A 24,697-nucleotide genomic window follows, 5' to 3' on the forward strand; every position below is an offset into this window, starting at 1 on the left:
GCAACACACCTTCCTGCGCATTGAATTATTAAACTTAGCCTCAGTCTTGAGGCATCTGAAATCACATTCCCTGTTCCCATCCCATGGAAGGCTGAGATCTCCGGTGATCATACACCTTGGGGTGGTGGGGAAAGGGCTTTGCCCTTTCTGGCAAGCCAAGGAGGAAACTAAAAACCTGTGTCTCTCTCAAGTGGCTGCTGTTACCCATTATGTCATTCAGAGCTCTCAGTAGGATGAGGTGTGGACAGGCTACATGGATACATTTTGGATAAAATGTAATGTAATTACATATTACCTTGGACATGACCAACTCCAAGGGACTCCTCACAGTCTTAGCAGGAAGGGCTCTGACCTCTGTACAAGGGTGTGCTGTCCCCTTCCACATACGCAGAGATGCTGGAGAAGAGCTCCCCAGGGAAGGAGGCATTGCCATATGCTGAGACTTTAAAAACCCAGCTGCAGCTGGTTAAGAAAAACCATGCACCTAGAACAAAACGGGATCCCACAGGGTCCTACCTCTCCCCGCCACTCCTGGGGCAGATACTGGATTTTCTAGAGCTCTGTCTAGGTGACTTTGAGGGGCTTCCACCACATGTGCCAGCTCTTTAGAAGCCCTGCATGTGCCATGTTGGGGGCAGGTCATCTGACCACCCCCCAGGTTAGGCTCCTGTTCTGTTCTCCCACATCTACGCCCCCACCCCACCCCCAACAATACCCAGAGAAAGAACTACCGCCGGGCCCCACTTCTGCTCTCAAACAGAGCAGGGAGCAGCAGCCAGTTGCCTTACCTCCATCAGCTTGTGACTCCGCTCCCTGGGGCTGCTGGAGCGTTGTTTCCTCAGGGGAAGCCCTCTCACCACCGCCAGAAGAGTTGTCAGGAAGACGAAGCCTAGGATAAGCACAACTTTCCCTCTGATCCCAGACATCTCTTCCTCCGCCCTCCCCCCAACCCACCACTCCACGCACAGACAAGGCAAGCAGCCAGGCACCCCCCCACCCCGAATCCAGCCTGCTAATGTTACAAAATCAGTCCCTGAAGGAGTAGGAGAGGGAGGATCAAAAAGTGCAGATGAAAACTGCAATCCTCTTTCCAGCCTTCTGCTCCTGTATTGTTGTGTCCCCGGCAGGGCCCAGAGCCGCTCAGAGTGTGGGAGAGAGATTATTGACAGTCCCCTGAGCCCTGGCTTCCCGGGGACTCTCCTCTGGCGGGGGTTGGCCCTCTGATCTCTCTTGCAGTTTGCTGATCACGTTTGCATTTAGCTGCCCTTCCCGGGCTCCGGTGCCTGGGCCACTGATGCTGAAGGATAACTCTGAAAAGATTTGCAGGGGGAAAGAAGAAAGGAAGAACCGAGGGAGAGGGCTTCACCTCCCCCACCCCCTTTCCTAATCCTTTCTGCACTCTGATTTCTTTTCCTCCTCTTCTCTGCCCCCCCACCCCCCCACCCCCGAGTCACTTGGGCTGGTGATTTTCCTCAGGCGGTTCCAGAGCCCGGTGCTCGTTTATCCCAAGGCAGAGGCTCCCCCCCTTTTTTCCCCCTTTAGCTGGGAAAATGCTCCTTTTGCATCAGGACAAATAAAGTCCCTCCTCGCAGATCAAAGGGACGCAGCATCAGACGGCTCCACGCGCTCCGGCCCCCCCAGCCCCAAACTGGAGGCGGCGGTTGCTGACAATACAAAACTTTCCTCTGTTTCCCTCCAAATGTTTCCACCTCTTGGGCTCAGCCAGTCGCTTCTCTCCTCCCGGATGCTGCATGTCCCAGGCCACCTCTGCTGCAAACCTTTCCCCTCTGGTCCCTTGCCGGGCTCCCGCTTGCCTCTCACGGTGGGCTGGGCTGGGCTCGCTCCCCCGGCTTTGCAACCGAGGATGAGCCGCTCTTTGTTCTGCAAACCCTTTGATCTTCTCCCCTTCGCGAAGCTTTCCCCAGCCGGCCGAGGTTTCGCCTCCTCGAGGCAGCGCTCGCCGCAGGCTCCTTTTTGCTTCTCCTCCGTGGCAGGGGCTTCCCCTTTGCAGCTCCCTCCGTGAGGACCCTCGTCGTCAGAGCTGGGATCCCGGCGCTCTCGCTCTTCCCATTCCCGTTCCCTCCTTGCGCCAAGTGCCCCTTGCTCCGCCGACCGAGTCCCTCCAATGTAATCCCCCGGCTGCCGGCCTCTCCCGCCTCCTCTCCCCTCCGGACCCTGCGAGCGCCGCTCGGCGTTTGGCTTTGCCCCTCTCTCGGGCTTTGCAGCGCGCGTGCAGGTCCCCCCTGGGCTCGCGGCATCGGGGCTCCTGCGCGGCTCCGCTCTCCGGCGACTCTGCAACCAGCCCCCAGCTGCTCTGACGTTGGAGAAGGAGGGTCCCCACATGCACACTGCATGAATGAATGAATGAATGAATGGACGGAATGAATGAATCCGTGAATCCCAGGCCCTAGCCGGAACAGGGCAGGGCAGAGGGAGGGAGAAATCCTAGGCAAGGGTTAAAAATATGGTCAGACACAACCGAGGGCTCCAGCCCTCTCAGCTCAGCATCTTCCCCTGGCAGCTCCGAGGAGGCAGAGCTTCTATGGCAGAGCTGGGGCTGCTGCTGGACCGACTTACAACCCAGCTCCTTTACTGGCGGGAGCTGAACTTGGCTTTTCATTAGATTGCCATGGTCCATGTGAGGGCATCCTCTCTGTGCAGGACACAAGGGCATGGGAGGTGAAGATTAGCAAGTCAGCCTGGCTGCAAGGAGAGATTTGAACTCATTCTCAGGACTTGGCCTATCTAACCAAGGCTTGCTCGCCCTAAATAAATAAATAAAATCCACTAGTGCAGCACCGCATAGGGGATCTAGTATAGCCAAGGTGCTTTAAGGAGTGCCACATGGATCTGTTCTAAGCAGAGATGGATGGCAGCCACACAGGGATTAAAACACCAGCAGCTACCGAAAGCCCCATCCACACCAGTGTTCCTACTATACATGTCATTGTGCCTTCTGTTATTTATATTAAGATAGTGCCAAAGAGGCCCACAACCAAGATTAGGGCCCCATTGTGCTACCCATGGTATAAATAATAGTGAAGGACAGTCCCTACGCAAAAAAGCAGACAGTCTAACTAAACAGACAAGGCAGGCCGGTGGGGGCAGCAGGCAGAGAAAGGTGACAGCAGAATAGTACTAGTCTCCTGCCTCCCAGTTCAGGGGCCTGTCCATTAGCCCTCTCCTGATATTTTTTTGGGGAAAAAAGCCAGTGTAGCCACCCTCTGTGACGGAAGCATGCAGGATGGAGGCCAAGTGGTAAAGGAGGCAGATTCATAGACTATCAGGGTTGGAAGGGGCCGCAGGAGGTCATCTAGTCCAACCCCCTGCTCAAAGCAGGACCAATCCCCAACTAAATCATCCCAGCCAGGACTTTGTCAAGCTTGACCTTAAAAATATCTAAGGAAGGAGATTCTACCACCTCCCTAGGTAACGCATTGCAGTGTTTCATCACCCTCCTAGCGAAAAAGTTTTTCCTAATATCCAACCTAAACCTCCTCCACTGCAACTTGAGACCATTACTCCTGGTTCTGTCATCAGCTATCACTGAGAACAGTCTAGATCCATCCTCTTTGGAACCCCCTTTCAGGTAGTTGAAAGCAGCTATCAAATCCCCCCTCATTCTTCTCTTCCGCAGACTAAACAATCCCAGTTCCCTCAGCCTCTCCTCATAACTCATGTGTTCCAATCCCCTAATCATTTTTGTTGCCCTCCGCTGGACTCTTTCCAATTTTTCCACATCCTTCTTGTCGTGTGGGGCCCAAAACTGGACACAGTACTCCAGAGGAGGCCTCACCAAAGTTGAATAGAGGGGAACAATCAAGTCCTTCCATCTGCTGGCAATATCTCTACTTATACATCCCAAAATGCCATTGGCCTTCTTGGCAACAAGGGCACACTGTTGACGCATATCCAGCTTCTCGTCCACTGTAACCCCTAGGTCCTTTTCTGCAGAACTGCTGCTGAGCCATTCGGTCCCTTGTCTGTAGCGGTGCATGGGGTTCTTCCGTCCTAAGTGCAGGACTCTGCACTTGTCCTTATTGAACCTCATCAGATTTCTTTTGGCCCAATCCTCTAATTTGTCTAGGTCCCTCTGTATCCTATCCCTACCCTCCAGCATATCTACCTCCCCTCCCAGTTTAGTGTCATCTGCAAACTTGCTGAGGGTGCAATCCACGCCATCCTCCAGATCATTTATGAAGGTATTGAACAAAACCGGCCCCAGGACCGACCCTTGGGGCACTCCACTTGATACCAGCTGCCAACTAGACAGGGAGCCACTGATCACTACCCGTTGAGCCAGACAATCTAGCCAACTTTCTATCTACCTTATAGTCCATTCATCCAGTCCATACTTCTTTAACTTGCTGACAAGAATACTGTGGGAGACTGTGTCAAAAGCTTTGCTAAAGTCAAGGAACAACACATCCACCCCTTTCCTCTCATCCACAGAGCCAGTTATCTCGTCATAGAAGGCAATTAGATTAGTCAGGCATGACTTGCCCTTGGTGAATCCATGCTGACTGTTCCTGATCACTTTCCTCTCCCCTAAGTGCTTCAGAATTGATTCCTTGAGGACCTGCCACATGATTTTTCCAGGGACTGAAGTGAGGCTGACTGGCCTGTAGTTCCCAGGATCATCCTCCTTCTCTTTTTTAAAGATGGGCACTACATTAGCCTTTTTCCAGTCGTCCAGGACTTCAGCCGATTGCCATGAGTTTCCAAAGATAATGGCCAATGGCTCTGCAATCACATCTGCCAACTCCTTTAGCACTCTCGGATGCAACTCGTCCAGCCCCAGGGACCTGTGCACGTCCAGCTTTTCTAAATAGTCCCGAACCACTTCTTTCTCCACAGAGGGCTGGTCACCTCCTCCCCATGCTGTGCTGCCCAGTGCAGCAGTCTGGGAGCTGACCTTGTTTGTGAAGACAGAGGCTAAAAAAGCATTGAGTACATTAGCTTTTTCCACATCCTCTGTCACTAGGTTGATTCAATGAAAACCTAGTAAGACATCTTTGTAACACAAGTGTTGCAAAAGCTAGAGCTCTGAGCCCACTGAGCTACTGAGTGTACATGGTAGTGAGAGAGCCTCCCATCACCCAGGCAGTGGCAGAGTGGTTGACCATCCCTACCTGCAAGGGTCTCAGGAAGATGGATGTTCCGCAGAATTTTAAGGCAGCTGTATCTCATCTCTGGACCTAACTAATGCTGCCCCACTGCGTCATCCAAGGATAGGAGACTATTCAGGGGAGGTTTTTAATTTTTTGTGTAGCAATAGCCAAGCCAGCATTAACATCATAGACTCAAGGTGTGGTATAGTCAATAATTCAATAATTCACTGCCAATAATTCATTGATACAGCAGTGCACACATGGGTGGCACTTAACCAGCCAGAATAAGATGTGCTCCCTGCCTGAAAGACCTTAGACCTCAGAACTCTCTTCAAAATATTATTCTTTTCTGTTTGGATTTTCCTCTCCATCCATGTTATCTTAACAGTTTTTTCTTCCATTTGTAACTGCCCCTTTATAACCTCTTGTGTCTCAATTTCTCCAAACCCCCTCTAAAGTGCTCTCCTGGATAGAAGCTGGATCATAATGTTACCTGCACAAAATTCTCTGTTACTCACACACTCCAGGGACACCCATCTTTACCCAGTTCCTAGGGCTCAAGGCGTAACCCTCTTAATTTAGGCACCCACCCTTACCCTTCCATGGGCTCAGGGCGTAACCTTACACTCTGCGGGTTTGTGTGGTCTTTTACCAATGAAAGAGCCTCACATAGTAATATCCTATTTAACCTTTATTAACAGTCACCAAAACAGAATGCATATGCTAAGCGTACCATGCTCACCACTCCCAATAAAGTGGATTAACTTTTCTTGATGGCCAGTCAGGATCAGGTCATCTGGGAGACTCCAGTTTCTGCACAGTGTGGTTGGCAGTGTGTTGTGGTCTAGCAGCTCTGATCGTGGGGTTGTGTTCTGGAGTTGGTTCGCAAGAATTTTCTTTTGGACCCCAGTTTATATAATGAAACTTGAGTCCTGCTAAGCTGTACCTTAACCAATCATTTTACTAAAATATTACTAAACGATTTTCTAACCAATCCTAACATACTGTAAAACAATCCTTTAACCCATCCTACCCCACCACCATCGATTTACACCTAACAAAATTTGTTATGCAACAGGCAGAAACAATCAAAGAACCAGACAGAGACCATATAGATAAACAATAGAGCAGTGGGAACAAAACAACAGAAGTATAGATTTTACAGTCACAACTGTTGATAAGTGGTTTCTTGCCAGACAGAATGCTATCAAACAAAGTTTTCTTTAACCATCTTAAAATCTGTTCCTTTATCTGGTAATGGTGGGTGCTATTCGGACAGGATCACCTTCTTAACAGTCTGATATTACATTGTTTTAATGTAATTTAGATGGAATGTGAGGATGTGACTTTCTGCTTCTTGGCACATGGCTGCTTCTCTCCTAATATGGCTCCAGAGAAAGGCTCAGACCTTTCAGTAGGTCATGCTCACCTGCCAGTGCTCTGATCCATTAGTGGAACAGTTTGTTTTTCCAAAGAGCATCAGCTCGAGATGCATTGCCAGCTGATCCTGACCCCATTGCTACCATGGCTTCTCCCAAGTGAGAGCCTGCATCATCATCAATAGTACCTCTCCCATACAATGTCAGCGTTAAGACTTACCATAGAGCCCCAGGAGAGAAATACATGCAGAACACCATCCAGCTCCAGTTGTGCCTGGGACCGCCCCCGTCCCCCAATCTGTGTTCCTGTGACCTCTTCTTCAGCTATCTCCTTCCTTTCTGAAATTTGTCCTTGTCTCTATGGACCCTCATGCATGTGTGTGGGGCAGGGGCCTCTGGAATAACAGAGGGCCTCGTGGATTGTTTAGGCCCAAACATCCAAGGACCTGATTATGGACCCACTGGCCCAGGGTGAATTAAGGTTTCCTGAGACCTCACCTGGGCCAGAGCAAGTGGAGAGCCCTTCCCCACCCCCTTCCACCTGCAGCCCCACCCACACCCCCACCCCTTTCTGCCCCTTTCCCAAGGGCCCACCCCTGTTCTACCCAGGGTCCGCCCATTCTACCACCCCCTTCCTTCCCCTCCCCCCCGCAGCCCCAAGACTGGAGAAGCTCTGTCCCCGTGCCACGGCCCCAGGGCAAAGCAGGGAGTGAAAGCTCCTGCAGTTCCAGGGCCACAACGGGGGTCAGGGTGCTGCGGCATCCTCTGCCACTCCCCACACTTCTGCAGGGCACCAGGGTCAGGGCGCTGGGGCTTCTCCTGCCCCTCCCGGCATTTCTGCTGGAGAGTGGGTTGGGTGTGGGGGCTTGCCCTGCTGCCCCATGGCTTCTGGTGGGGACAGGGGCCACCGTGAGGGGCTTCCCCTGTCCTGCAGCTTCTGCTGGGGACAGGGTTAGGGGCATGGGAGGCTTCCCCTGTCCTGCCCACCTGCCGCTGCTGCTGGGGAGCAGGTTCGAGGGAACTGGGGCTTCCCCTGCCCCGCCCAGCGCTGCTGCCAAGACTCCGGGGTTCTGCTGCCCAGTGGCAGATTTTTTCCAGGGCCCCTGGGCACGAGCCCTGTTGTCTCAGTGGCTAATCCACCACTGCACTGGCCTTTATAAAGGGTGACAAACATCTGAGGAACCAGAGTCCTATCCAGCCACTCAGAGGAAAATGCAAGAATTGGGGGAAAAATAAAAACTGAGAAGTATTCATTATCATAGCATATCCAAAAGGGACGTAGCCTCCTTGCAGATCAAGCACAGAAATGTTTGGGTTTCCTTCGGACAACAGAAATCCATTTTCCCAATGAGAAAATGCTAACAGTAAGTCCCAATCCTGCCTCATTTGCCTGCTCAAATCAGTATTCAGTCACCTATAGGCCAGTTTGAGCACCTGTGCTGGAATACCAGACCCAGGCTGTTCTCAGTTTCAAAGACTTGACATCTCTGATTTACAGATGGCTGAATTTAGATCTGAAATGAGCCATGTATTTCCAGGCAGAGATGCGAGTTGAGCTCCAAAGCTGGAACAGATTAAAACCCCCTCCTGGAGGCTTCACTGGCATTAAGACAGTGCTGCAAATGTATTGCGAGTAGGGATGAGACCAGAGCTGAGGGGCAACTCCACAACTTCTTCTAAAGCAGCCCATTACATCCTGCATAACACAGGCCCATAGAATTTTACCCAGCAATTCCGACAGCAAGCCCAACAGCTTGTGCTTCTTGACCCACTTACAGGGCAGAAATCTTGTCAACATTTGTAAAAAGCAAACACACTCCCCAGGCCTTTTCCGAATTCTTTATTATGTAGAACAGATTATATATGAACAATTTTTTTCCAAGCAGTTGTTTTTCTCCAGTGTTTTTAACATGCATTGTTACCCTTTTTATAGTCAATGGACCATCTGCTTCTCTTCTCCCTCCCTGCCCACACAGTACCCAGCTTCATGTTCATCCTCAACAGTGTAAAAAAAAGTAAATATCTGGCACAAAATATTCTGGGGAAGCCCATTAAAAAGGTCATTTAAAATGTTTCATATCTACAAAAGATCCAATATATATATGTACATTATCGCAATGCAGAGGCAAAGGAACACTGTGCAATGTAAGACTTCAAAAGCTTTGACTGGGTGGTGATTCAACCCTAGGGCTATGGAAATATGGGCCACCATTAGCTTTGGGGCAGCTAGCCTAAAGCCTCAGGCTCCATGCTAGTTATTTTGCTCTCTCGCAGACCTTTATTAGCCCCCTTCTGGAGTGACATTGAAAAACTGGAAATGCCTTTGGCTTAATACAGAAACTGTTAGGGGACCGCAGAAACACTGGCTGAACAGGGTGAGATTTGGCAAACAGTGGGCACATACAGTGTCTGTATGGTTTACAGCACACTTCATTTGGTCAGCGATATTTCTATCTGCATCAACCCCTGGCCCAGTCCTGCTGCTCCATTGACACACATGCTTGTCTACAGGCGAAGAAATAATTAAGTTGCTAGATGCCACAACTTCCTGCATGCTAAAACCTCTCTCTCCCAGCCTCCCCCTAATCCTTCCTCTCTTCCAGCAGCCCCAGGGGCAGATCACCAAACCTTGCCAAGCAGTAGCATTGATGCAGAGCTGTAATGACTGCACTTGACCCTTGTGTACAGATGCCTCTTCTGCTTATTAAACAAACCTTGCTGATAGGCAGGGCTGAACACAAAGCAAACCCACCCCTCCCACCCCCAAGACACAACATTCTCTATTGGTTAATTACGAGTCCAGAATATCTGCGGGTTAAGATCTATTGTATTCTTTAGAGTCAGTTTATTAATTCTTCATATAAAAAAATCAGTTTAAGGCCTTTTAATAGTACGCACTGTACAGTCCAGTCATCCCTCCTCCCCCACCCAACTCTTTTTTGGGACACAGACGGAACAGTAGAGCTCCAAGCTCAGTACAAAGCACGTTAACATGAGATAAACCCCAAAGTACTTCCCCCAGACAGACATTTCCCATGCGTGCAAGCCCCACACACAAAACCTTCGGACAGGAAAACAGCTTGCAAGACTGGGAACCTTTGCAGGAGTACAAGTCACCACAATTACACCGAGTTTAAAAAATGGTTTCAAGTTAAATGGACTACACCTGACTGCTTCTCTCACCTGATGGTGGTCCACTTCAGTTCCAGCTCTAGTCCTGGGACAGCCAACGTTACACCTGACAGTCACGTTAGCGATTTACCGGTACCCTGAGGCTGAACTTATGTTAAAATGGAACAGTCTGCAGCTGCCTCACTCTTCAATACACAGGTGCAACTGATGGAGACTGTAGGTTCCAGCATTCAACGTTCTCAAAAGCTGAGCATAACTATAGTGGTTAAGATGGAGCACTACGTTCTGCAACACGTCTCCACAGGCCGTACTGTCTGCAGAGAGAGAAAGGTGGCCATGGTAGCAGTTTAGAACTCTGCAGGACACCCTCTTATGTGTGATCAGACTCCCCATGTCTCTTCTCCCACCCTCTCCTTTGCTTCACTTGAACAGTTAACTAACCTCACTAATAGACAGTAGGAGTCCTAGACTGTAAATACCTGGAGGCCAAAAAAAACCTCTCCTCTTGCCCCATTTACGCAACAAGCCAAACACTTTTCCAAAGGGGGAAGGGAGTTAAAGGTGGCCAGCAGATGGGAGGGAGCATTTCCATTTATATGGAGCTTCAGGAGGTCTGGAGCAGGCAAGGCTCAGACCCTTCAACCCAGTGGGAGCTGCACTCTTACTTTCAGGATCACTGCTCTAAAGCATGTGGAAAAGCCTTCCATACAGCAGAGAGGAGAAAGCGATGGTAATCTTTTCTTTGTTCACTGTCCACTGTTGGATCAGGAAGCCAGATTTCCCTCACATGAATGGCACTGGGCTGCATTAGTTTCACTGGAACACTTCCCGTGCCTGCTTTCGGCAGGCAGGTGCAATTATGACAGAGGGTGAGGGGTATTTCTGTTCTCTAGGTGTGTAAGAGGAAAATGCTGCAATTCCCTTGCTGAAACATTCTACCTATCCCTGATAACTGACTGCAACAGGCAATAACGGAGGGTGCAGAAAGTGCTTTTACCCCCACAAGGAATTGGACCAGCTCACGCCCGGGAGCTCTGGATTGGAGCAAAGTGTTCTTTACCAGTAACAGCAGGGGCCCAGAGTGGGGAAAAAAAACCTCTCAAGTTGCTCCTCAGAAGTAAAAAGACATGTGCACATCAGAGATAGAGAAATCAAACCGTGTTAAAAAAATAGCGTGCACGCTGAGACTTTGTACAAATGCTTGTCTCCTATGGTACAAACCAAATCCTGGATATTTTGATACCAAAAACATAAGCCGCCCCCTCTCTCCCACAGGAACTAAAAGAAATAGAATGGTGACTACAGATCATGAGAACTTCAGGTGCCTCCTTAACTCTAGAAAAATATCTCCCAGTAGGGGAAGGCCAGTCCCCAGCAGGATGCAAGGACCACATCCTTCACTAGCGCACAGTGGCCTCCCTTTACTAAAGCTGAGTGTAAGACTGGAAATCCCTTTAGGTTTAATAAAACAGACATCAGCACTAGCAGTGTGTGTTTTAAAGTCCTCTCCAGCTCAGGAAGTAAGCTTTCTTCTCTTTTCCTTAACTCCGTTCTCCAGAGATGCAGTTGCATGACAAGGGTCAAAATTCAGTGAAGGAACAGTACAGAGAGAAACCCTCTGCACAAGGCCAGCCTTAATTCTGTCTTGGAGCTATGCATCTCTTTATATAAAAGCAGGGAAAAAAACAGAATTTTCAATTAAAGCTGCTCATAAAAGTTGGCAGGGCCTGAGGTCTGCATCCTAAGCAGCCTCTCTCCTTCTCATTTCACTCTAAGAGTGTCTTTCATTTACTACTTTGGCAAGGACAAAAAGGGCATGAATTTTACTTCTGGTGAAAGCTTTGCAACTGTCCCCCCGCCTCCGGGTACACTGCCATCCCGTTTCCACATGAAGGCAAGCATAGTCTGATGCAGCAGGGACCTGCTCTTTCATTTCTGGGGATGAAATTTTCAATGGACCTTGAAAGATTTCCCTAGCTTTTAAAACACGACTACCTGAACACAATGTGTCAAATCTCAAGCTCTTAACATGTTTTTAGAAGCAATTTATCTAGTTATCAGACTTTGGCCAAACACATCCTCCTGAAGTAACACGGGCCTCCTGAACCAGAAAAAAAAAATCCCACTTCCCATACAGGATGCAGCACAGACCCCAGGGCGATCCAAGACTGAAATTTAATCAAGTGGTTTCACAGTGTTAGCTGGACAGAGTGTGATTGAGCCAAGTCTTAGGAATGGATACAGTATTTAATATGCTGGTGTACCATGATGTAATGGCATTTTCACCACAGGTCATCCCAAACAACTGTCATAGAACCCAACTGCACATTAACTATTTTGAGACTTTTTTTTTTTTTTTTAAAACAGCAAACCTGTGTTAGAAATACTTTAAGGAGTTTAATAAGGTAATGTAATAGTATTTTTCATTACCCTCTGTCTACAAAGCCAGACTGCCTTAGCATCGAGAGACCAAATGCACAGGAAGAGGGAAAGAAATTAGGACTTACATTTTTAGAACCTAAAATAGGTTTTCTGGGAGTCAGCACCTCACAATTGTAAAGGTTCAGTAGCTTGATCACATGGGGTTGGATACAAGTGCACTGTACAGCCCTGAGAAGCTGCAAAAATCCCAGGTCCCCACTGACCTACAGCCTTTATTTCTGGCTCTGGTAGCTTGTATGAAATCAGTCCTTAAAGGTATCACTTGACCAGGCCTGGAGCTTTGATCCAGAATTCTTGGGATGATCTTATCCAGGTTCCTGACACATTGAGCAGAGGGGAAAAAAACCAGCAGCTATTTTTATGATAGGACCTTTTAAAAAGCAGCAGCTATCTGAGCTACTCATTGGTTTGGAATGTTACAAGCAGTCCTGGCTGAGAAAACTTAATGGGCAGAGTGCAGGTGAAGAGGGTCAAAGGGGCAAAATAAACTCAGATCATTCCAGGACTTTGCAGTTTATTCCATGACTGAAGAAATAAAGGAAACTATTCTAGGTGTATCATGACCACATGTGAGGTGTGGACATATTGTATGGATAGATGATCAATTCCAGCAAACAAAACATCTCCAGTGGATTTGATATACTGGAGGACTTATCTGTGGCTATTTCAATTCATAATTTCAACTTACATTTTTAAAACTTCTGATTTTGTACTACTGCACTTCAAATCAACAAAAATGATTGTTTTTAGACTTGAGACAATTTGTTTCTGAGGGTTAGTTATACAGCATGGGGCAAGATGCATAAGTCTATGTCTACACTACAGACTTGACAGCAGCACAGCTGCACCGCTTTAAGGTCTCCCGTGTAGCCGCTCTATGCCTACAGGAGAGAGCTCTCCCGTGAGTATAATTAAAACCACCCCTCACGAGCCATGTGTTCTTTCCACACCTCTGACCGACAAAAGTGCCAGTGTAGACATAGCCTAGGTTATAAAATGGGGTTTCTATAAAACAGAAGGTGATACTGCTTTAATCCACCACGTAGTATCTGCAGATCTGCTTGGCTTTGTGATCAAAGAGTGCCACTTCTGTCAGTGGCACAGAATGAAAGTTACAGAACTACAATCACACTTAAAAAGTTATCTTTTGCTTTGCTGCACCAGACAGATGGACTTGATCCACACTGTGCTTCCATTTGAAAACTGAGAATCTCATTCTAAAGGTCACTGCCACCTGCAAAGAGCATCATGACCAGATCAAGTTTAAGAGGGACCCCCACACCAAATTGTAGATCTTGGCTTTGCAGTCTCTTTCAGTGCTTTAAGACACTAATCTTTGCAAAACCAATTTCACAAAATATACTGAGAGTCTCAGACAACCAAATCTGAACACGCTACATTGGAGTTAACTGCATTGCTGTGCACTAAGATTTCTTTTGCAGAACTGCCCCAAATAAATGTAGCCGCTCATTATACCCTTCTTACCATGCAATTCCGGTTCTGATAGCAAATGGGAGCTTTCTCCAGTAGAAGAGAAAGATTTGGGGGTTTTAGTTATAATTCTGAGTATATATTTTTTTTATAACCTGTCAATCATCTGATCATCTTTTAACAGACCTGGACAGCTCTTAAGCTTGAGCAAAGCAAAGTTGCTCGTACATGAGGAAGTGAGCCACAATAGATTCATTTTCGGAAATGGAGGTCTGACTATGCCATGAGTTAGAGCTATGAGGAAAGTAACAGTGGCAAGATCTTTCCTACTCAGAAAAGCTCTCCATCACCCCACCCCCCCATAATGACAATACTTGGCATCAAACCAGGAATCAATCTGGTAGCCAGATTAGGGGGAAAAGGGTGAAGTCCAGAGAGGTCTCTTGCTTGTGGCTGGTGGAACTAGCCAACATTTTGGAACAATGTTTCTGTCAGTGACATGTCAGCAACATGTTTATTATTTAAAAAAAGACAACTCAAGTTTTAAACGTAAGTAAATGCAAAAGGAAAAAGCTTTGGTTGATTATGAGTCTTGTTAAATAGATTAAACAAGTTATCAACAGTTTCTCTAGGAGATCTCCATTGAACAAACTGGCCAGCCCATCACTCCCTGGCAAAGTTAGACGCCTAGTAGTGAAATTGGAAGTGCTACCACAACAGTGCCGTGCTGCAGACATGACATTTCAGCTGGCACTCCTGAGACTAGTAGTGTACGTGGGGCATCTGTGCCAACTAGGGTCACTGTGATTTCACAGTGACAAATAAATAATTAAAAAAGCAACAAGAAAAAAAATAGAGCCAAGCATCTCTCTAGGGCCCTACCCTGAAGATACAAGAATCAAAGCTGTTTTACTATTTACAAATTGCCATTTAGAGATGATGTGGCTACTTCAGTATTGTGAAAAAAATGTCCTTTTTATGCTAAGCAGTCAGAAGTGTGTGGTTCAAGGATTGCGTGGCCTCTGTGCCACAGAGTCTCTCGTGGGAATGCCCCAAGGCATGTGGAGGGAGTTCAGTCTTCTGTTTCTTCATACGTAGTCTCATCAAATGGCCGGTCCAAGAGAGGCACCAACCGGTGACGAGAATACTTCAGTTGCAAGAGGTCCCCAATTTCATCTAATTCCTTTAAAACCTAGGAGAGGGGAGAGACCACGACATATCAGCAGAGAGAATCAGGACATGAAACCCCTAATAGTACAGCTACCTCTGCATCTCTGACATACACTAAGTGCATAGACTACCTTGAAAGCAACCCTATAACTGAGCAAGGTTTTGCTATGCTGCCCCTTGTCACAAATTAAAGACAATACTAAGCTTCTCCCTAATCATTTTATTGTGGTTTTAGTGTAAAGCTGACAATTGACTGTCCCTAGAGTATGAAATATTATGTTTATGCACAGAACAAGTGTGGAAGACAGCAGCATGGCAAGCAAGCTTCCCCAATACACCGTGTGCCTTAATGCAAACCCCGAAAGGGCTATCCCAAAAGGCAATTCTCAGTCTCCACATCCTCATACTGTACCTCATTACAAGGTATATCCACTCCATTTAGACCCATATACACCATAGTCACAAATACACAACTGTACTCAGTTTAGCACTGTAAACTGACATCAGATATACAAACTAAGTGGCAGAAAACTTTACACAAACACCTTACATATTTATTTAGTACTAGCACTGCACTTTCAAAAGTGTAAAGTTTCTTACAGGCGCTAAGCTTATCGTCATCAGCTTGTATTGCAAGTAAAGTCGCGTTGGTCTGTCACACATTCGGATCTTAGGATGAGCAGCTCACTCTCATTTTATGGAAACTTCTAACACAGGAAGCCCACTGCAATGGTGTTTCTTTTGCAATGGACACTTTACTACAAACTGGACTAAGATCATTTCACACAGGCCATCAAACAGCTATGATTTTTGGTCACCACTGACTGGAGTGAATTTTTTAGCATCACATGCAACCCTACCTTAGAGTCATCAAAACAGACCCTCCCTAAGAAGAGAATCTATTATACTGAAGACTTTCCCTCATGATACTAGTCACTAGTGCCATGTGCACTATACAACACCATCAGGCCTTGTCTATATTTTAAATTGCACCAGTTTACATAAACGAGGCAAATTAGCAAAGGACAGCTTTTTCCCAGGTGACATGGATAGAATCAGGATAAGTGATGAAGACATGTTGCTGGCCAATCAAGCCAATGGTTCAAAAGACTTTGAATTAAAGGTAAAAATGTCAGTCGGGGGAGGGAGAATCAAAATCAGTCTCAAATTTTAGAATTGGACGAAGATTTTTTTTTTTTTTTTGGTTCAAAGACTTAACATGGCATAACAATATGCAACTCTGCAGCAAAGAATCTTTACAATACTAACTGAAACAGGCAGCACCTGGGGTCTAAAGACTAAATCATCAAAGCACATCTATGTTAACTTGCTCAGGCATCCAAACATGACAACCTTTGCATAGCAGACATAATGGCTCAGCGGAATAGATAACGGATCTGCTGCTATGACAGATTGAAGCTCTCAAGTAAAAATAGATATTTACTTCAGGCTTTACATTCAATAAAATATTTTTATTTGTGCAGCATAAGAGGAGTGCGTGGCTCCTTAGAAGAATCTGATTCTTTATTAGCCACATCCCCCAGATCATGCCTCTGCCACTGAAAGATGGCAAAGTGGATGGACCTCACCTGAAATATTCCTGGGAAAGCCATGCTAGTCTAACAGCAAGAGTCAAGGCTGGGTGTGGAATCTTACATATAATTTGGCCATTTGGAATGCATGAATGGATGAACCTGAACGGTTCCCAAACAAACAGCTAGGCGCTCAGGTTGTGGGCTCATCATTGGAAGGGCAAGTTCCCCCACAGATTTGCAATACTGTCTCAGATTGCACCTATGCCCTCAAGGCAACACAATGCCACCAGCTCGTGAGTAATGTGATTTTTGGCCCCAGGAAGAGCTCCTGCCTTCACAGGATTTTGGGGAAGAAGTGTGTGCATGCATGCCCACCTAACTCTCACTCATGTTGCTACACTGCCTTTCAGAAGAAACATGCCAAATGAGGCACTTATGTCACCCACACTAACTGGGGTTCAGTGTTACCCACTGGTGGTCAGACCACATACAGAGGTTTATGCCTCTGCTACTGCTTTCATGCTTCGAGACCTGGTGCTCGAAGGCACAGGCTCCTGCTTTTTACATCAAGAGGTCTATGCCCAATCTCCAAACAACCCAAGTTGGAGTGCTGTTACATTTGGCTATGCTCTGTAACCCCTTGACCATAATCTACTTCCAGAGCAGGAACAAAACCCAGGAATCCTGATGCCCAATGTTCCATTTCTGTCTCACATACAGTTGTGTAATCCTGTATGGGCTGGTCCACAGAGAGGTCTGTGTAGAGGATCTGTAGATTCAAGCTCTGTTAGTGCCCCATGAGGCGGTGAAAAATACACAAGTATAAATATTAAGTGTATGGACACTAGAATAGTTACTGTAATTGTTTTATATTAAAAAAAATATTTAGAAGTGAATTTGCATGTTGTGCTAATGTTTTACTGATGCATTCTTATTTTGATTTGGTTATTTATATTATCAAAATGCACATGAGCCCCAGTCATGGACCCCATTGTGCTAGGTGCTGTACAAACAGAACAAAAAGACAGTCCATGTCCCAAAGACCCTACAACAAAACCTAGCAGACCGAGATGGGGAAGTTAACAATTAGACAAAAATGGGAGCTATCCCTTTAAGAGCACAGCGGCAGATTTTGCTGGTGTTCTGAATAGACAACACTGCTTGTGTAAGCTCCAAAGTGATCAAAACTTGATTTAATAAACATATCTTTCCAGGAAGCAAGCCTCATCCTCCAAGATGTAATATTAGTGCTATGGGGGACTGGACACCTTAGGGCAGTGGAAATGAACTACCTAGCTTTTCACCTGCAGGTCCCTATTGAACCCTGGCCAGCCCAGCAGGGACTGAAGTTGTTCCCATCTAATGGATGTTTGATGGCCCCTATATGAGAGGAGTTTGATTAATCCAAATTCCAGATCTCATATCACAAACTCACTATCATGCTTTGCATTAGACCGATCTCTCTGGGGGAGGGACTGCCTTTCTACACATTTTTACATTGCCTTGCACAATGGGGCCCCGATCTCAGTTGGGTCCTCTACCAAGGACTTCTGCAGCCAGAGCCAAAGTCACCTTAATGTAGTTTTGCAAGAGTAAGCAATGCTATTTGCTCATCCCCTAGTACGTATGAGACGAGTTCAAAAGTTAGAAGAAACTTTAAAAGACAAGGTTTTTTGGTTTAAGTCATGATTTCTGGGCCAAGCTCATGATTTCTGAACTTCTGGGGTTAGTATTACTGTACATAATGGTGCTTGAAGCTTAAGTTTGTTTATACAGATATACTCAACCGTTCCATGAGAGATCCACTAATTCCATACGTAGGATTAATATTCTAATTGTGAGATTGTCTAGTCCAAATCTCCTGTTCTTGAGAATGGTGTTCGCAGGAAGGGTTAATGTATTTCTACAAGATTTACCTTCCTGGATCAATATTTCAAGTTTTTGTTTCTTTAAACAATGGCCCCTCATGCTTGTTATATCTGGCAGCAAGAGACTATCCGCTCCAAAATTTGGGGGAATGACAAGCCTGGAAGAAGCTGGACTTCAGTATAATAGTGGGCATGTTTTACCAGAGCTTTAACGAAAGGCCCCATATGGAAACAATTTAAGGTTGAATTTCTGTTGAAAGAACTGTTATTCTTGAACTCAGATTTAGGATTTTATTAATTTTAAACAAAAAGAATCATGTCACTAGCAAAGACTACAAAGGAAACAGCACTGGTGAACTCTGACTTCAGGAAAGTGTAATATATTTTTCATCACTGAAAAGAAAGCACCAGCCCACAGGGATGCAGGTTAGGAGGGACTTTGCTCTAATCCAGAGCCAAATATTTTCAGGCAAGGAAATTTTATTTACATAAAACAATTATAAATTGTAACAGAGAACTGCTGCCCATTGTGTGGGTTTATTTAATAAGAAAAGGGAATCATCATTATAAATCATCATTTATAAGTTAAGCCTCCCTCATACAAGCTTCCAACATTAGGTGAAATTTGTTTAGGAAAGTGTCCGGATAATAGAACTGGTAGCTCCAGGCATATAAGTGTAGACTTTACCCAATTTCCCTCTCCAGCCTCAGCTCTGACAAGCCCCCTGCTAGCCCTCCCCAATTCTATCACAGATTCAATATTTCTTTGGTATTTTTGCAATCAGTTAGAGAGGGATCAGATCCAGCAGCCAGTGCTTAACCTCTGATGGCTGTTTGCTACCAAACTCCCCCTCTACATCAGAAAAGACACAATAAGACAAATGGTATGTCTATACTACCTGCCGGATCAGCGGGCAGAGATCGATCCAGCAGGGGTTGATTTATTGCGTCTAATCTAGACACGATAAATCGACCCGAGCGCTCTCTCATTGACTTCTGTACTCCAGTGCTGCGAGAGGCGCAGATAGAGTCGACGGGGGAGTGGCAACAGTCAACTCACCGTAGCGAAGATGCTGCAGTGAGTAGGTTTAAGTACGTCGACTTCAGCAATGTTATTCACGTAGCTGAAGTTGCGTAACTTAGATTGATCCCCCCCAGTTTAGACCAGGCCTTAATAATTTCCTCTAAATTGAAGCACCTGGTTATTTTTGGAGAAGTTCTATATAAAGCGTTATTACTATTATTGGCTATATTAATAGTTAAAAATAAACATGAGAAAAAATAAGATTTGAAATATTCTTTGGCCAGTTGGAATGCTACTAGTGAACAGGATGGTAGAAGAAAAGTATGCTTACAACAGAGGAGCATGGTTTTGTTTTGAATGGAAAGGGTACAGTACTATTTATTCATTTATAATAGCATCATAAGCATACTTGAGAAAACAAATAGATGGACACCTCATCCCAAAGTGCTTACTCTAAATTAAGACAACAGGAGGAGACAACAGACAGTGTAGAATTGAGAGACAGAGTAAGGCCTTGTCTACACTTGAAACGCTTCAGTACAGACACTACCTATGCTGACAGGAGGTGTTCTCCTGTCAACTTACAATGCTTTTCAACTTGGTCTGCAGACTGTCTAAGATTTCTAAAGGGGTCCGCACCACCACTGGAAAATTTGTAGGGGTCCACAAATGAAAAAAGGTTGAAAACCACTGGCCTAGGTAATCCATCTCCTTGAGAGGTGGTAGATAGGTCAATGGAAGAATTCTTCTGTTGACGAGGGTTAGGTAGGCTTAACTATGATGTGGATTTTTCCACACCTTTATGTGACGTAGCTATGCCAATGTAAGTTCCCAGTGTAGACCAGCTGTAAGGGCTTGTCTGCACTTACCAGGGGATCGTCTGCAGATTGCTCTCCCATCAACACTGAGTAGTGTGGACCCCGCAGTAAGTAGATCTACGTCAATTTGAGTTATGCTATTCACTTAACTCAAATTGCGTAGCTTAGATCGAATTTCCCCTATAGTGTAGACAAGGCCTAAGAGACTGTGGTCACTTGGGTGACTTGTATGCATGTCATTCTGTTTGCCTAGTTGATTAAATAATTGTAAGGGGATGAGTCTGATCAGTGACGCATAGTGCAGTAAATCCTTTATTGAATAAGTAACTGTGGTGAGGAAAGATAACTGAATCTAAGCTTGCTATAAAATTGCACATTCATTTATGCATTGTGTGTACACATACATGACTTATACCATTCTGTTTTATTAGTTTCCTAGCAAAGACAAAAACCAAACAAGTTGAATTCTCAGCTGCTGATCTAAAGGTGCTGTGGTGGTAGGCTCTTGGTTTTTGACAACACATTGGAAACTGTCAGCTCACCTGCCAACTCCTGTCTATTACACTATATAGAACTGTTACTACCTACTCGTATTTGGACACTTCTGAGACAACGCAGTTGGCTATAATCCATCAATACAGTTACGGGGTATATGCTAGTGACCTGACTAAGCTGTCTAAACCGTGTGTGTTTAAATATTCTCCTGCTTTCTGACTCTACACGTCTCTAGCCACAGAGATGTGATCTCGAGTGCCTTGCCCACCAGTTCCCCTTCTCTCCCAAAGAAAATAGGAGATAGTGCTTAGGAGGAGCTCCCAAAAGAGTTTCCTGGGAAAAGAGTAACTCCAGCAGCACAGCGCCTCCTAGAGCCATTCTGAGGTACTGGGTTCAGTACAAAGGGAAAAGCATCACTTGAGTTATCACTTTATGAAGCTCCTAGAAAGCTTTAATGGAACCACACCATGAAGCAGGGAGTCTGCAGAACATTGGGAGCTTTGACATAGCCTTGGACTGGGTTACATACAGTGTGCCTGTCCTTCAAAGACAACAAGCTTAAACAACTATCTGTTGAAATAAATTTAGTCACCACAATAGGTGCAACGGAGCAGTCCTCCATCACCTGCCAACGTGCAGGTGGACTGTGTTCTGAGGACATCTGAGGACAGTGTTCAATCCTTCACCTCTGAGGCTTTAGCAAGGGTGACAGTTCTAACTCCAGTTACTCCTCAGGGAATTCTGCAAATTTTATTTGTCAATAAATAAATGTGAAGGCTCCAGCATGGCAGTGGGGAGCATAGGCATGAAGGTGGGAGATCACCCTGCAGCCCCCCTGGGAAACAGACTCAGCAGTGAGGCTGCACCAGACCCTGACACTGCACAAGGGCTGGGCCTACCCCAGGAACACCCCGAGGCCCCGCCCCTCTGTGCCGGGTACAGCCTGGCAAGCTCCAAGTGTGGAGGGATCCAGGTGTGGTGTGAGGGATTTCTATGTCAGGAAATCTGGGCGCAGGTGGCTCAGAGTGAGTGAGTGAGTGAAAATCTGGATGCCTCACTGGGGGTGGGGGGTGTAGGAGTGTCAAGGTGAAGGTGGTTGGAGTTGGTGTGTGTGGGGGGTCAGTGTGGAGTATGGGGCTTGGCAGGGGGTCCGGGTGCTGGAAAAGTGGGGCTTAGTGGGGTGTGAATTTGGGTACAGCTAGTTGGAGCTCAGTGAGGTGGGGGTCCAGGTGTGGGGGGGCTCGTTGGGATGGTGCAGGGGTCAGCGGGGGGTCCAGGTGCAGCAGAGGTGGGGCTCCACAAGAGGGAGGAGGCCCCTGGGTGCACGGGGGGTCCAGATGCAGGGGGTGAGGCTCAGCAGAGTGGGGGTTTGGGCAAGAGGGGCTTGGTGGGAGGATCTGGATGCATGGGGGCTGGGAGGATGGGGTAGCAGCTCCTAATACAGTGACCCCTTCCCCCACAGTTGAGGAAAGATGGGGGCGGGGGGGGGAGGGGAGGGGGAGGGAGAGCTTCCTGCAGCTGAGGGAGGTTTTTGCGGAGTGGGTCTGACCCAGCTTCAGCTGCTGCTTGCAGGGGAAGAGCAAGTCCTGTCCTCCCCCATCCTCATCCCATCTGGGACTAGTAGCTAAGCCTGGTGCAGGGTAGGAGCCACAGGCCAGGGTGTCCCCAGCCCTGTCCCCCTGCAGTGATTTACCTCTTCACCAGCTGCTCCAGGCACCTAAAATGATGTGCCCACACTACTGGGGAAGGGTGCATGACCGCTCTTGAGGCTTCCGTTTCACTTCTCTGTCAGAAAATAATTTTTCTGCATGGAAACAAAGAAGTCTCCTGGGGGACATGAATTCGGTGTGCGCACAGTGGTGTAGAATTCCCTCCAGGAATATCTAGTGGTACGTAATGTCCTGATGTCAACAACACTGCACTCCTGGGCCCCGATTAGCTAGTCCGTCTTTTCCAGCTCTAACTTCCAAGTCTAAGGCTAGAAGGAACAAGCACTTGCCCTTGTGTTCTTAACTATCCATTACACACAAATTACCGCCTTTTAAGAGAGGAAGGGGAGTTCTCTCAAGGGAAGTGATGGACAGAGTGTTAGCTGGCTCATTTAAAAACGTACTGAGGAAAGCCCTAGAATATGTACCATAGACAACCACGTATTGTCCAGAGGGAAATCTTTTTCATCTCTAGTTTCTGTGATGCTATGAATACTTGTTTGGCTTGTGTGCCGAACACAGAACCAGCTTGCAAAAACCAACAGCCAAATGCCGTCTCTGTTTAGAGAAGGTACAGACATGGATGAGAGGAAGACAAGATCAGACACTTACAGTATCAAGCATCTCTTTGGTATGAGCTGCAGACACACAGAATCTGGCTCTGGATTCGATGATTGGGGTGGCAGGGAAACCCACAACCACGACACCTATCTTTCGCTTCAGCATCTCACGCCCAAATGCACTGCAAGAGAAAGCAATGAGGAATGTTGAGAGTGATACTGAAGAAGCAGAGACAGAGCAGCAGCGTAAAGGTCTCAGTACACTAAACCACACAGGCCTTTGGTGAAGCGTGCCTGACAGGCTGCAGTTCTGACTTTCCACTGCCTTCTCTTTGAGGTAGAATGCCTGCTCACAAAGGCTTCTTTTGTTCAGTCCAGAGGTGGTCTTCCCAGAAAGGTTTCACTGTATTAAGTTCTAACAAAGCTGAAAGATTATATTTGGCAGGAGCTGGTCTTTTAGTGGGCTGCTTCTAAATGGATTTGTAACCTAAGCTTGAAAATCTTTCTGATGGAAAACAAGGACTTACACTCCAGAGTCTGACTATAAGAGGAATTCCCCCCTGCTGCCTATCCCTGAAGCAGAAGCCTCTGCAGTTTCAAAAAAGGATTGTTTTCACCAATGTAATGCAATTAAGGTACGCTGTGGCATCTGCTCAAAAGTGCTCATAAGAACCTAGCAATTGCCATTCTTGACTAGGTAGCAGACTAGATCGACAATTGACAGTATGCCAGACAGTGGCCAGAACTAGATTCTTCAGAGGAAGGTGCAAGAATCTCCATAATGGACAGACAGGGAATACCTTCCCATAAGGAAAATTCATTCCTAATCCTTGTCAGATAGTGGCTGTCTTATACCCCAGAGGCATGAGGGTTTATAATCCTAATGTAACTGTGAAAGTTTCCACAATCCATATAAAAAATCTAACCCTTCTTTGTACTGTACTAAGCTCTTGGCCTCAACTCGCAATGAGTTTCATGGACTTATGCACTGTGTAAAATGTACTTCCTTTTAAGTGGTTTTAAATTTGCTGCCCTTCAATTTCATGGAATTCCCCTTTGTTCTTGAATTAGGAGAATGGGGATGTTCCTATTTACCCATTCACCTTCTCTGTACCATTTGTTATTCTGTGTACATCTCTGATAGCCTCTTATTCATATCCTCTCTAATGTAAACATTCCCAGCACAAGGCCCCCAAAAAAGTATGACCTAAAAAGCTGTAAATCGAGGGACTATCCGTTTGAGACCAAAACCACTTCAGAACCTGGTACCTCCCGCATGTGGTTCTGTGACCATCACATCACGCCCAGGAGTGGCTTCCATTTCTACCAGATCTCACCTCATCTCTTAGCTGCATGTCCCCCTTAGTCCCATATCTGAATCCCAAGAGCAACACAAAACCAAATCTTGCCTACAGTTTGGAGTTTACTCCTCTCCCTTTTGCTCATAGGCCAAAAAATACCTCTAAATGTCATTCTCTCAAATGCTTCTTTCCAAGTATAAACCAAGACGAAGAGAGCTTCCTGAGCACTTGTAGAACATGGCAGTATTCTACATGTCTCTGGCAGTTCTACATGCAGTAGGCACAGAGACCAGGAAAAAAAGCCAGCTTCCTAACAAGTCTGGGTCAAGTGGATGGATGGGGAATTTTCTCCACTGAACCTACCCAATTTTTGCTGGCATGTACAGCATCAAAGGCACAACTGGAGAATCTTCGTTTCCATAGATAATAAAACCCATCTCCTTCAGCCGCCTCCTGAAATACCTGGTGTTCTCTGCCAACTGCTGCACACATTCCTTGCCTGGAAAAAAAATGAAGGAAAAACCATGAGCAAAATGACCACCATAGATCACATGTACCACATAACTGTAGTTAGTCTTGTGCCATCTCTATTATGAACATATTTGGACCAGCTTTGTATATAAAAGTGTTAACTAAACTGCAAAGTTATTTAAAATTTGAACTGCAACCAGCAATTGTTTGCAGTATCTCCTTCCTCAGAGTTCCCTTTAACACGGCCAAGA

The 24,697-nt window shown here is 46.3% G+C and overlaps 2 protein-coding genes across 3 annotated transcripts in view; both read right to left on the minus strand.

The window, feature by feature from the left end:
* Nucleotides 1-926, minus strand: part of ISM2 (isthmin 2) — a 52,868-nt gene extending 51,942 nt beyond the window's left edge. Inside the window, exon 1 of the mRNA XM_073349293.1 lies at nucleotides 789-926. Coding sequence (XP_073205394.1) covers nucleotides 789-926 — 138 coding nt within the window. The remainder of the gene's footprint in view (nucleotides 1-788) is intronic.
* Nucleotides 927-8,315: 7,389 nt separating this feature from the next.
* The window catches only part of SPTLC2 (serine palmitoyltransferase long chain base subunit 2), a 120,860-nt gene continuing 104,478 nt past the window's right edge, over nucleotides 8,316-24,697 (minus strand). For both annotated transcript variants that reach the window (XM_073349295.1, XM_073349296.1), the window contains exons 10-12: nucleotides 24,339-24,474; nucleotides 22,727-22,856; nucleotides 8,316-14,687 (exon numbers count right to left, since the gene is read on the minus strand). In XM_073349295.1, coding sequence (XP_073205396.1) covers nucleotides 14,568-14,687; nucleotides 22,727-22,856; nucleotides 24,339-24,474 — 386 coding nt within the window. In that variant the 3' untranslated portion in view covers nucleotides 8,316-14,567. The remainder of the gene's footprint in view (nucleotides 14,688-22,726; nucleotides 22,857-24,338; nucleotides 24,475-24,697) is intronic.

The sequence above is a fragment of the Lepidochelys kempii genome, chromosome 6 (genome assembly GCF_965140265.1).
Source record: "Lepidochelys kempii isolate rLepKem1 chromosome 6, rLepKem1.hap2, whole genome shotgun sequence".
Classification (NCBI taxonomy): Eukaryota; Metazoa; Chordata; order Testudines; family Cheloniidae; genus Lepidochelys; species Lepidochelys kempii.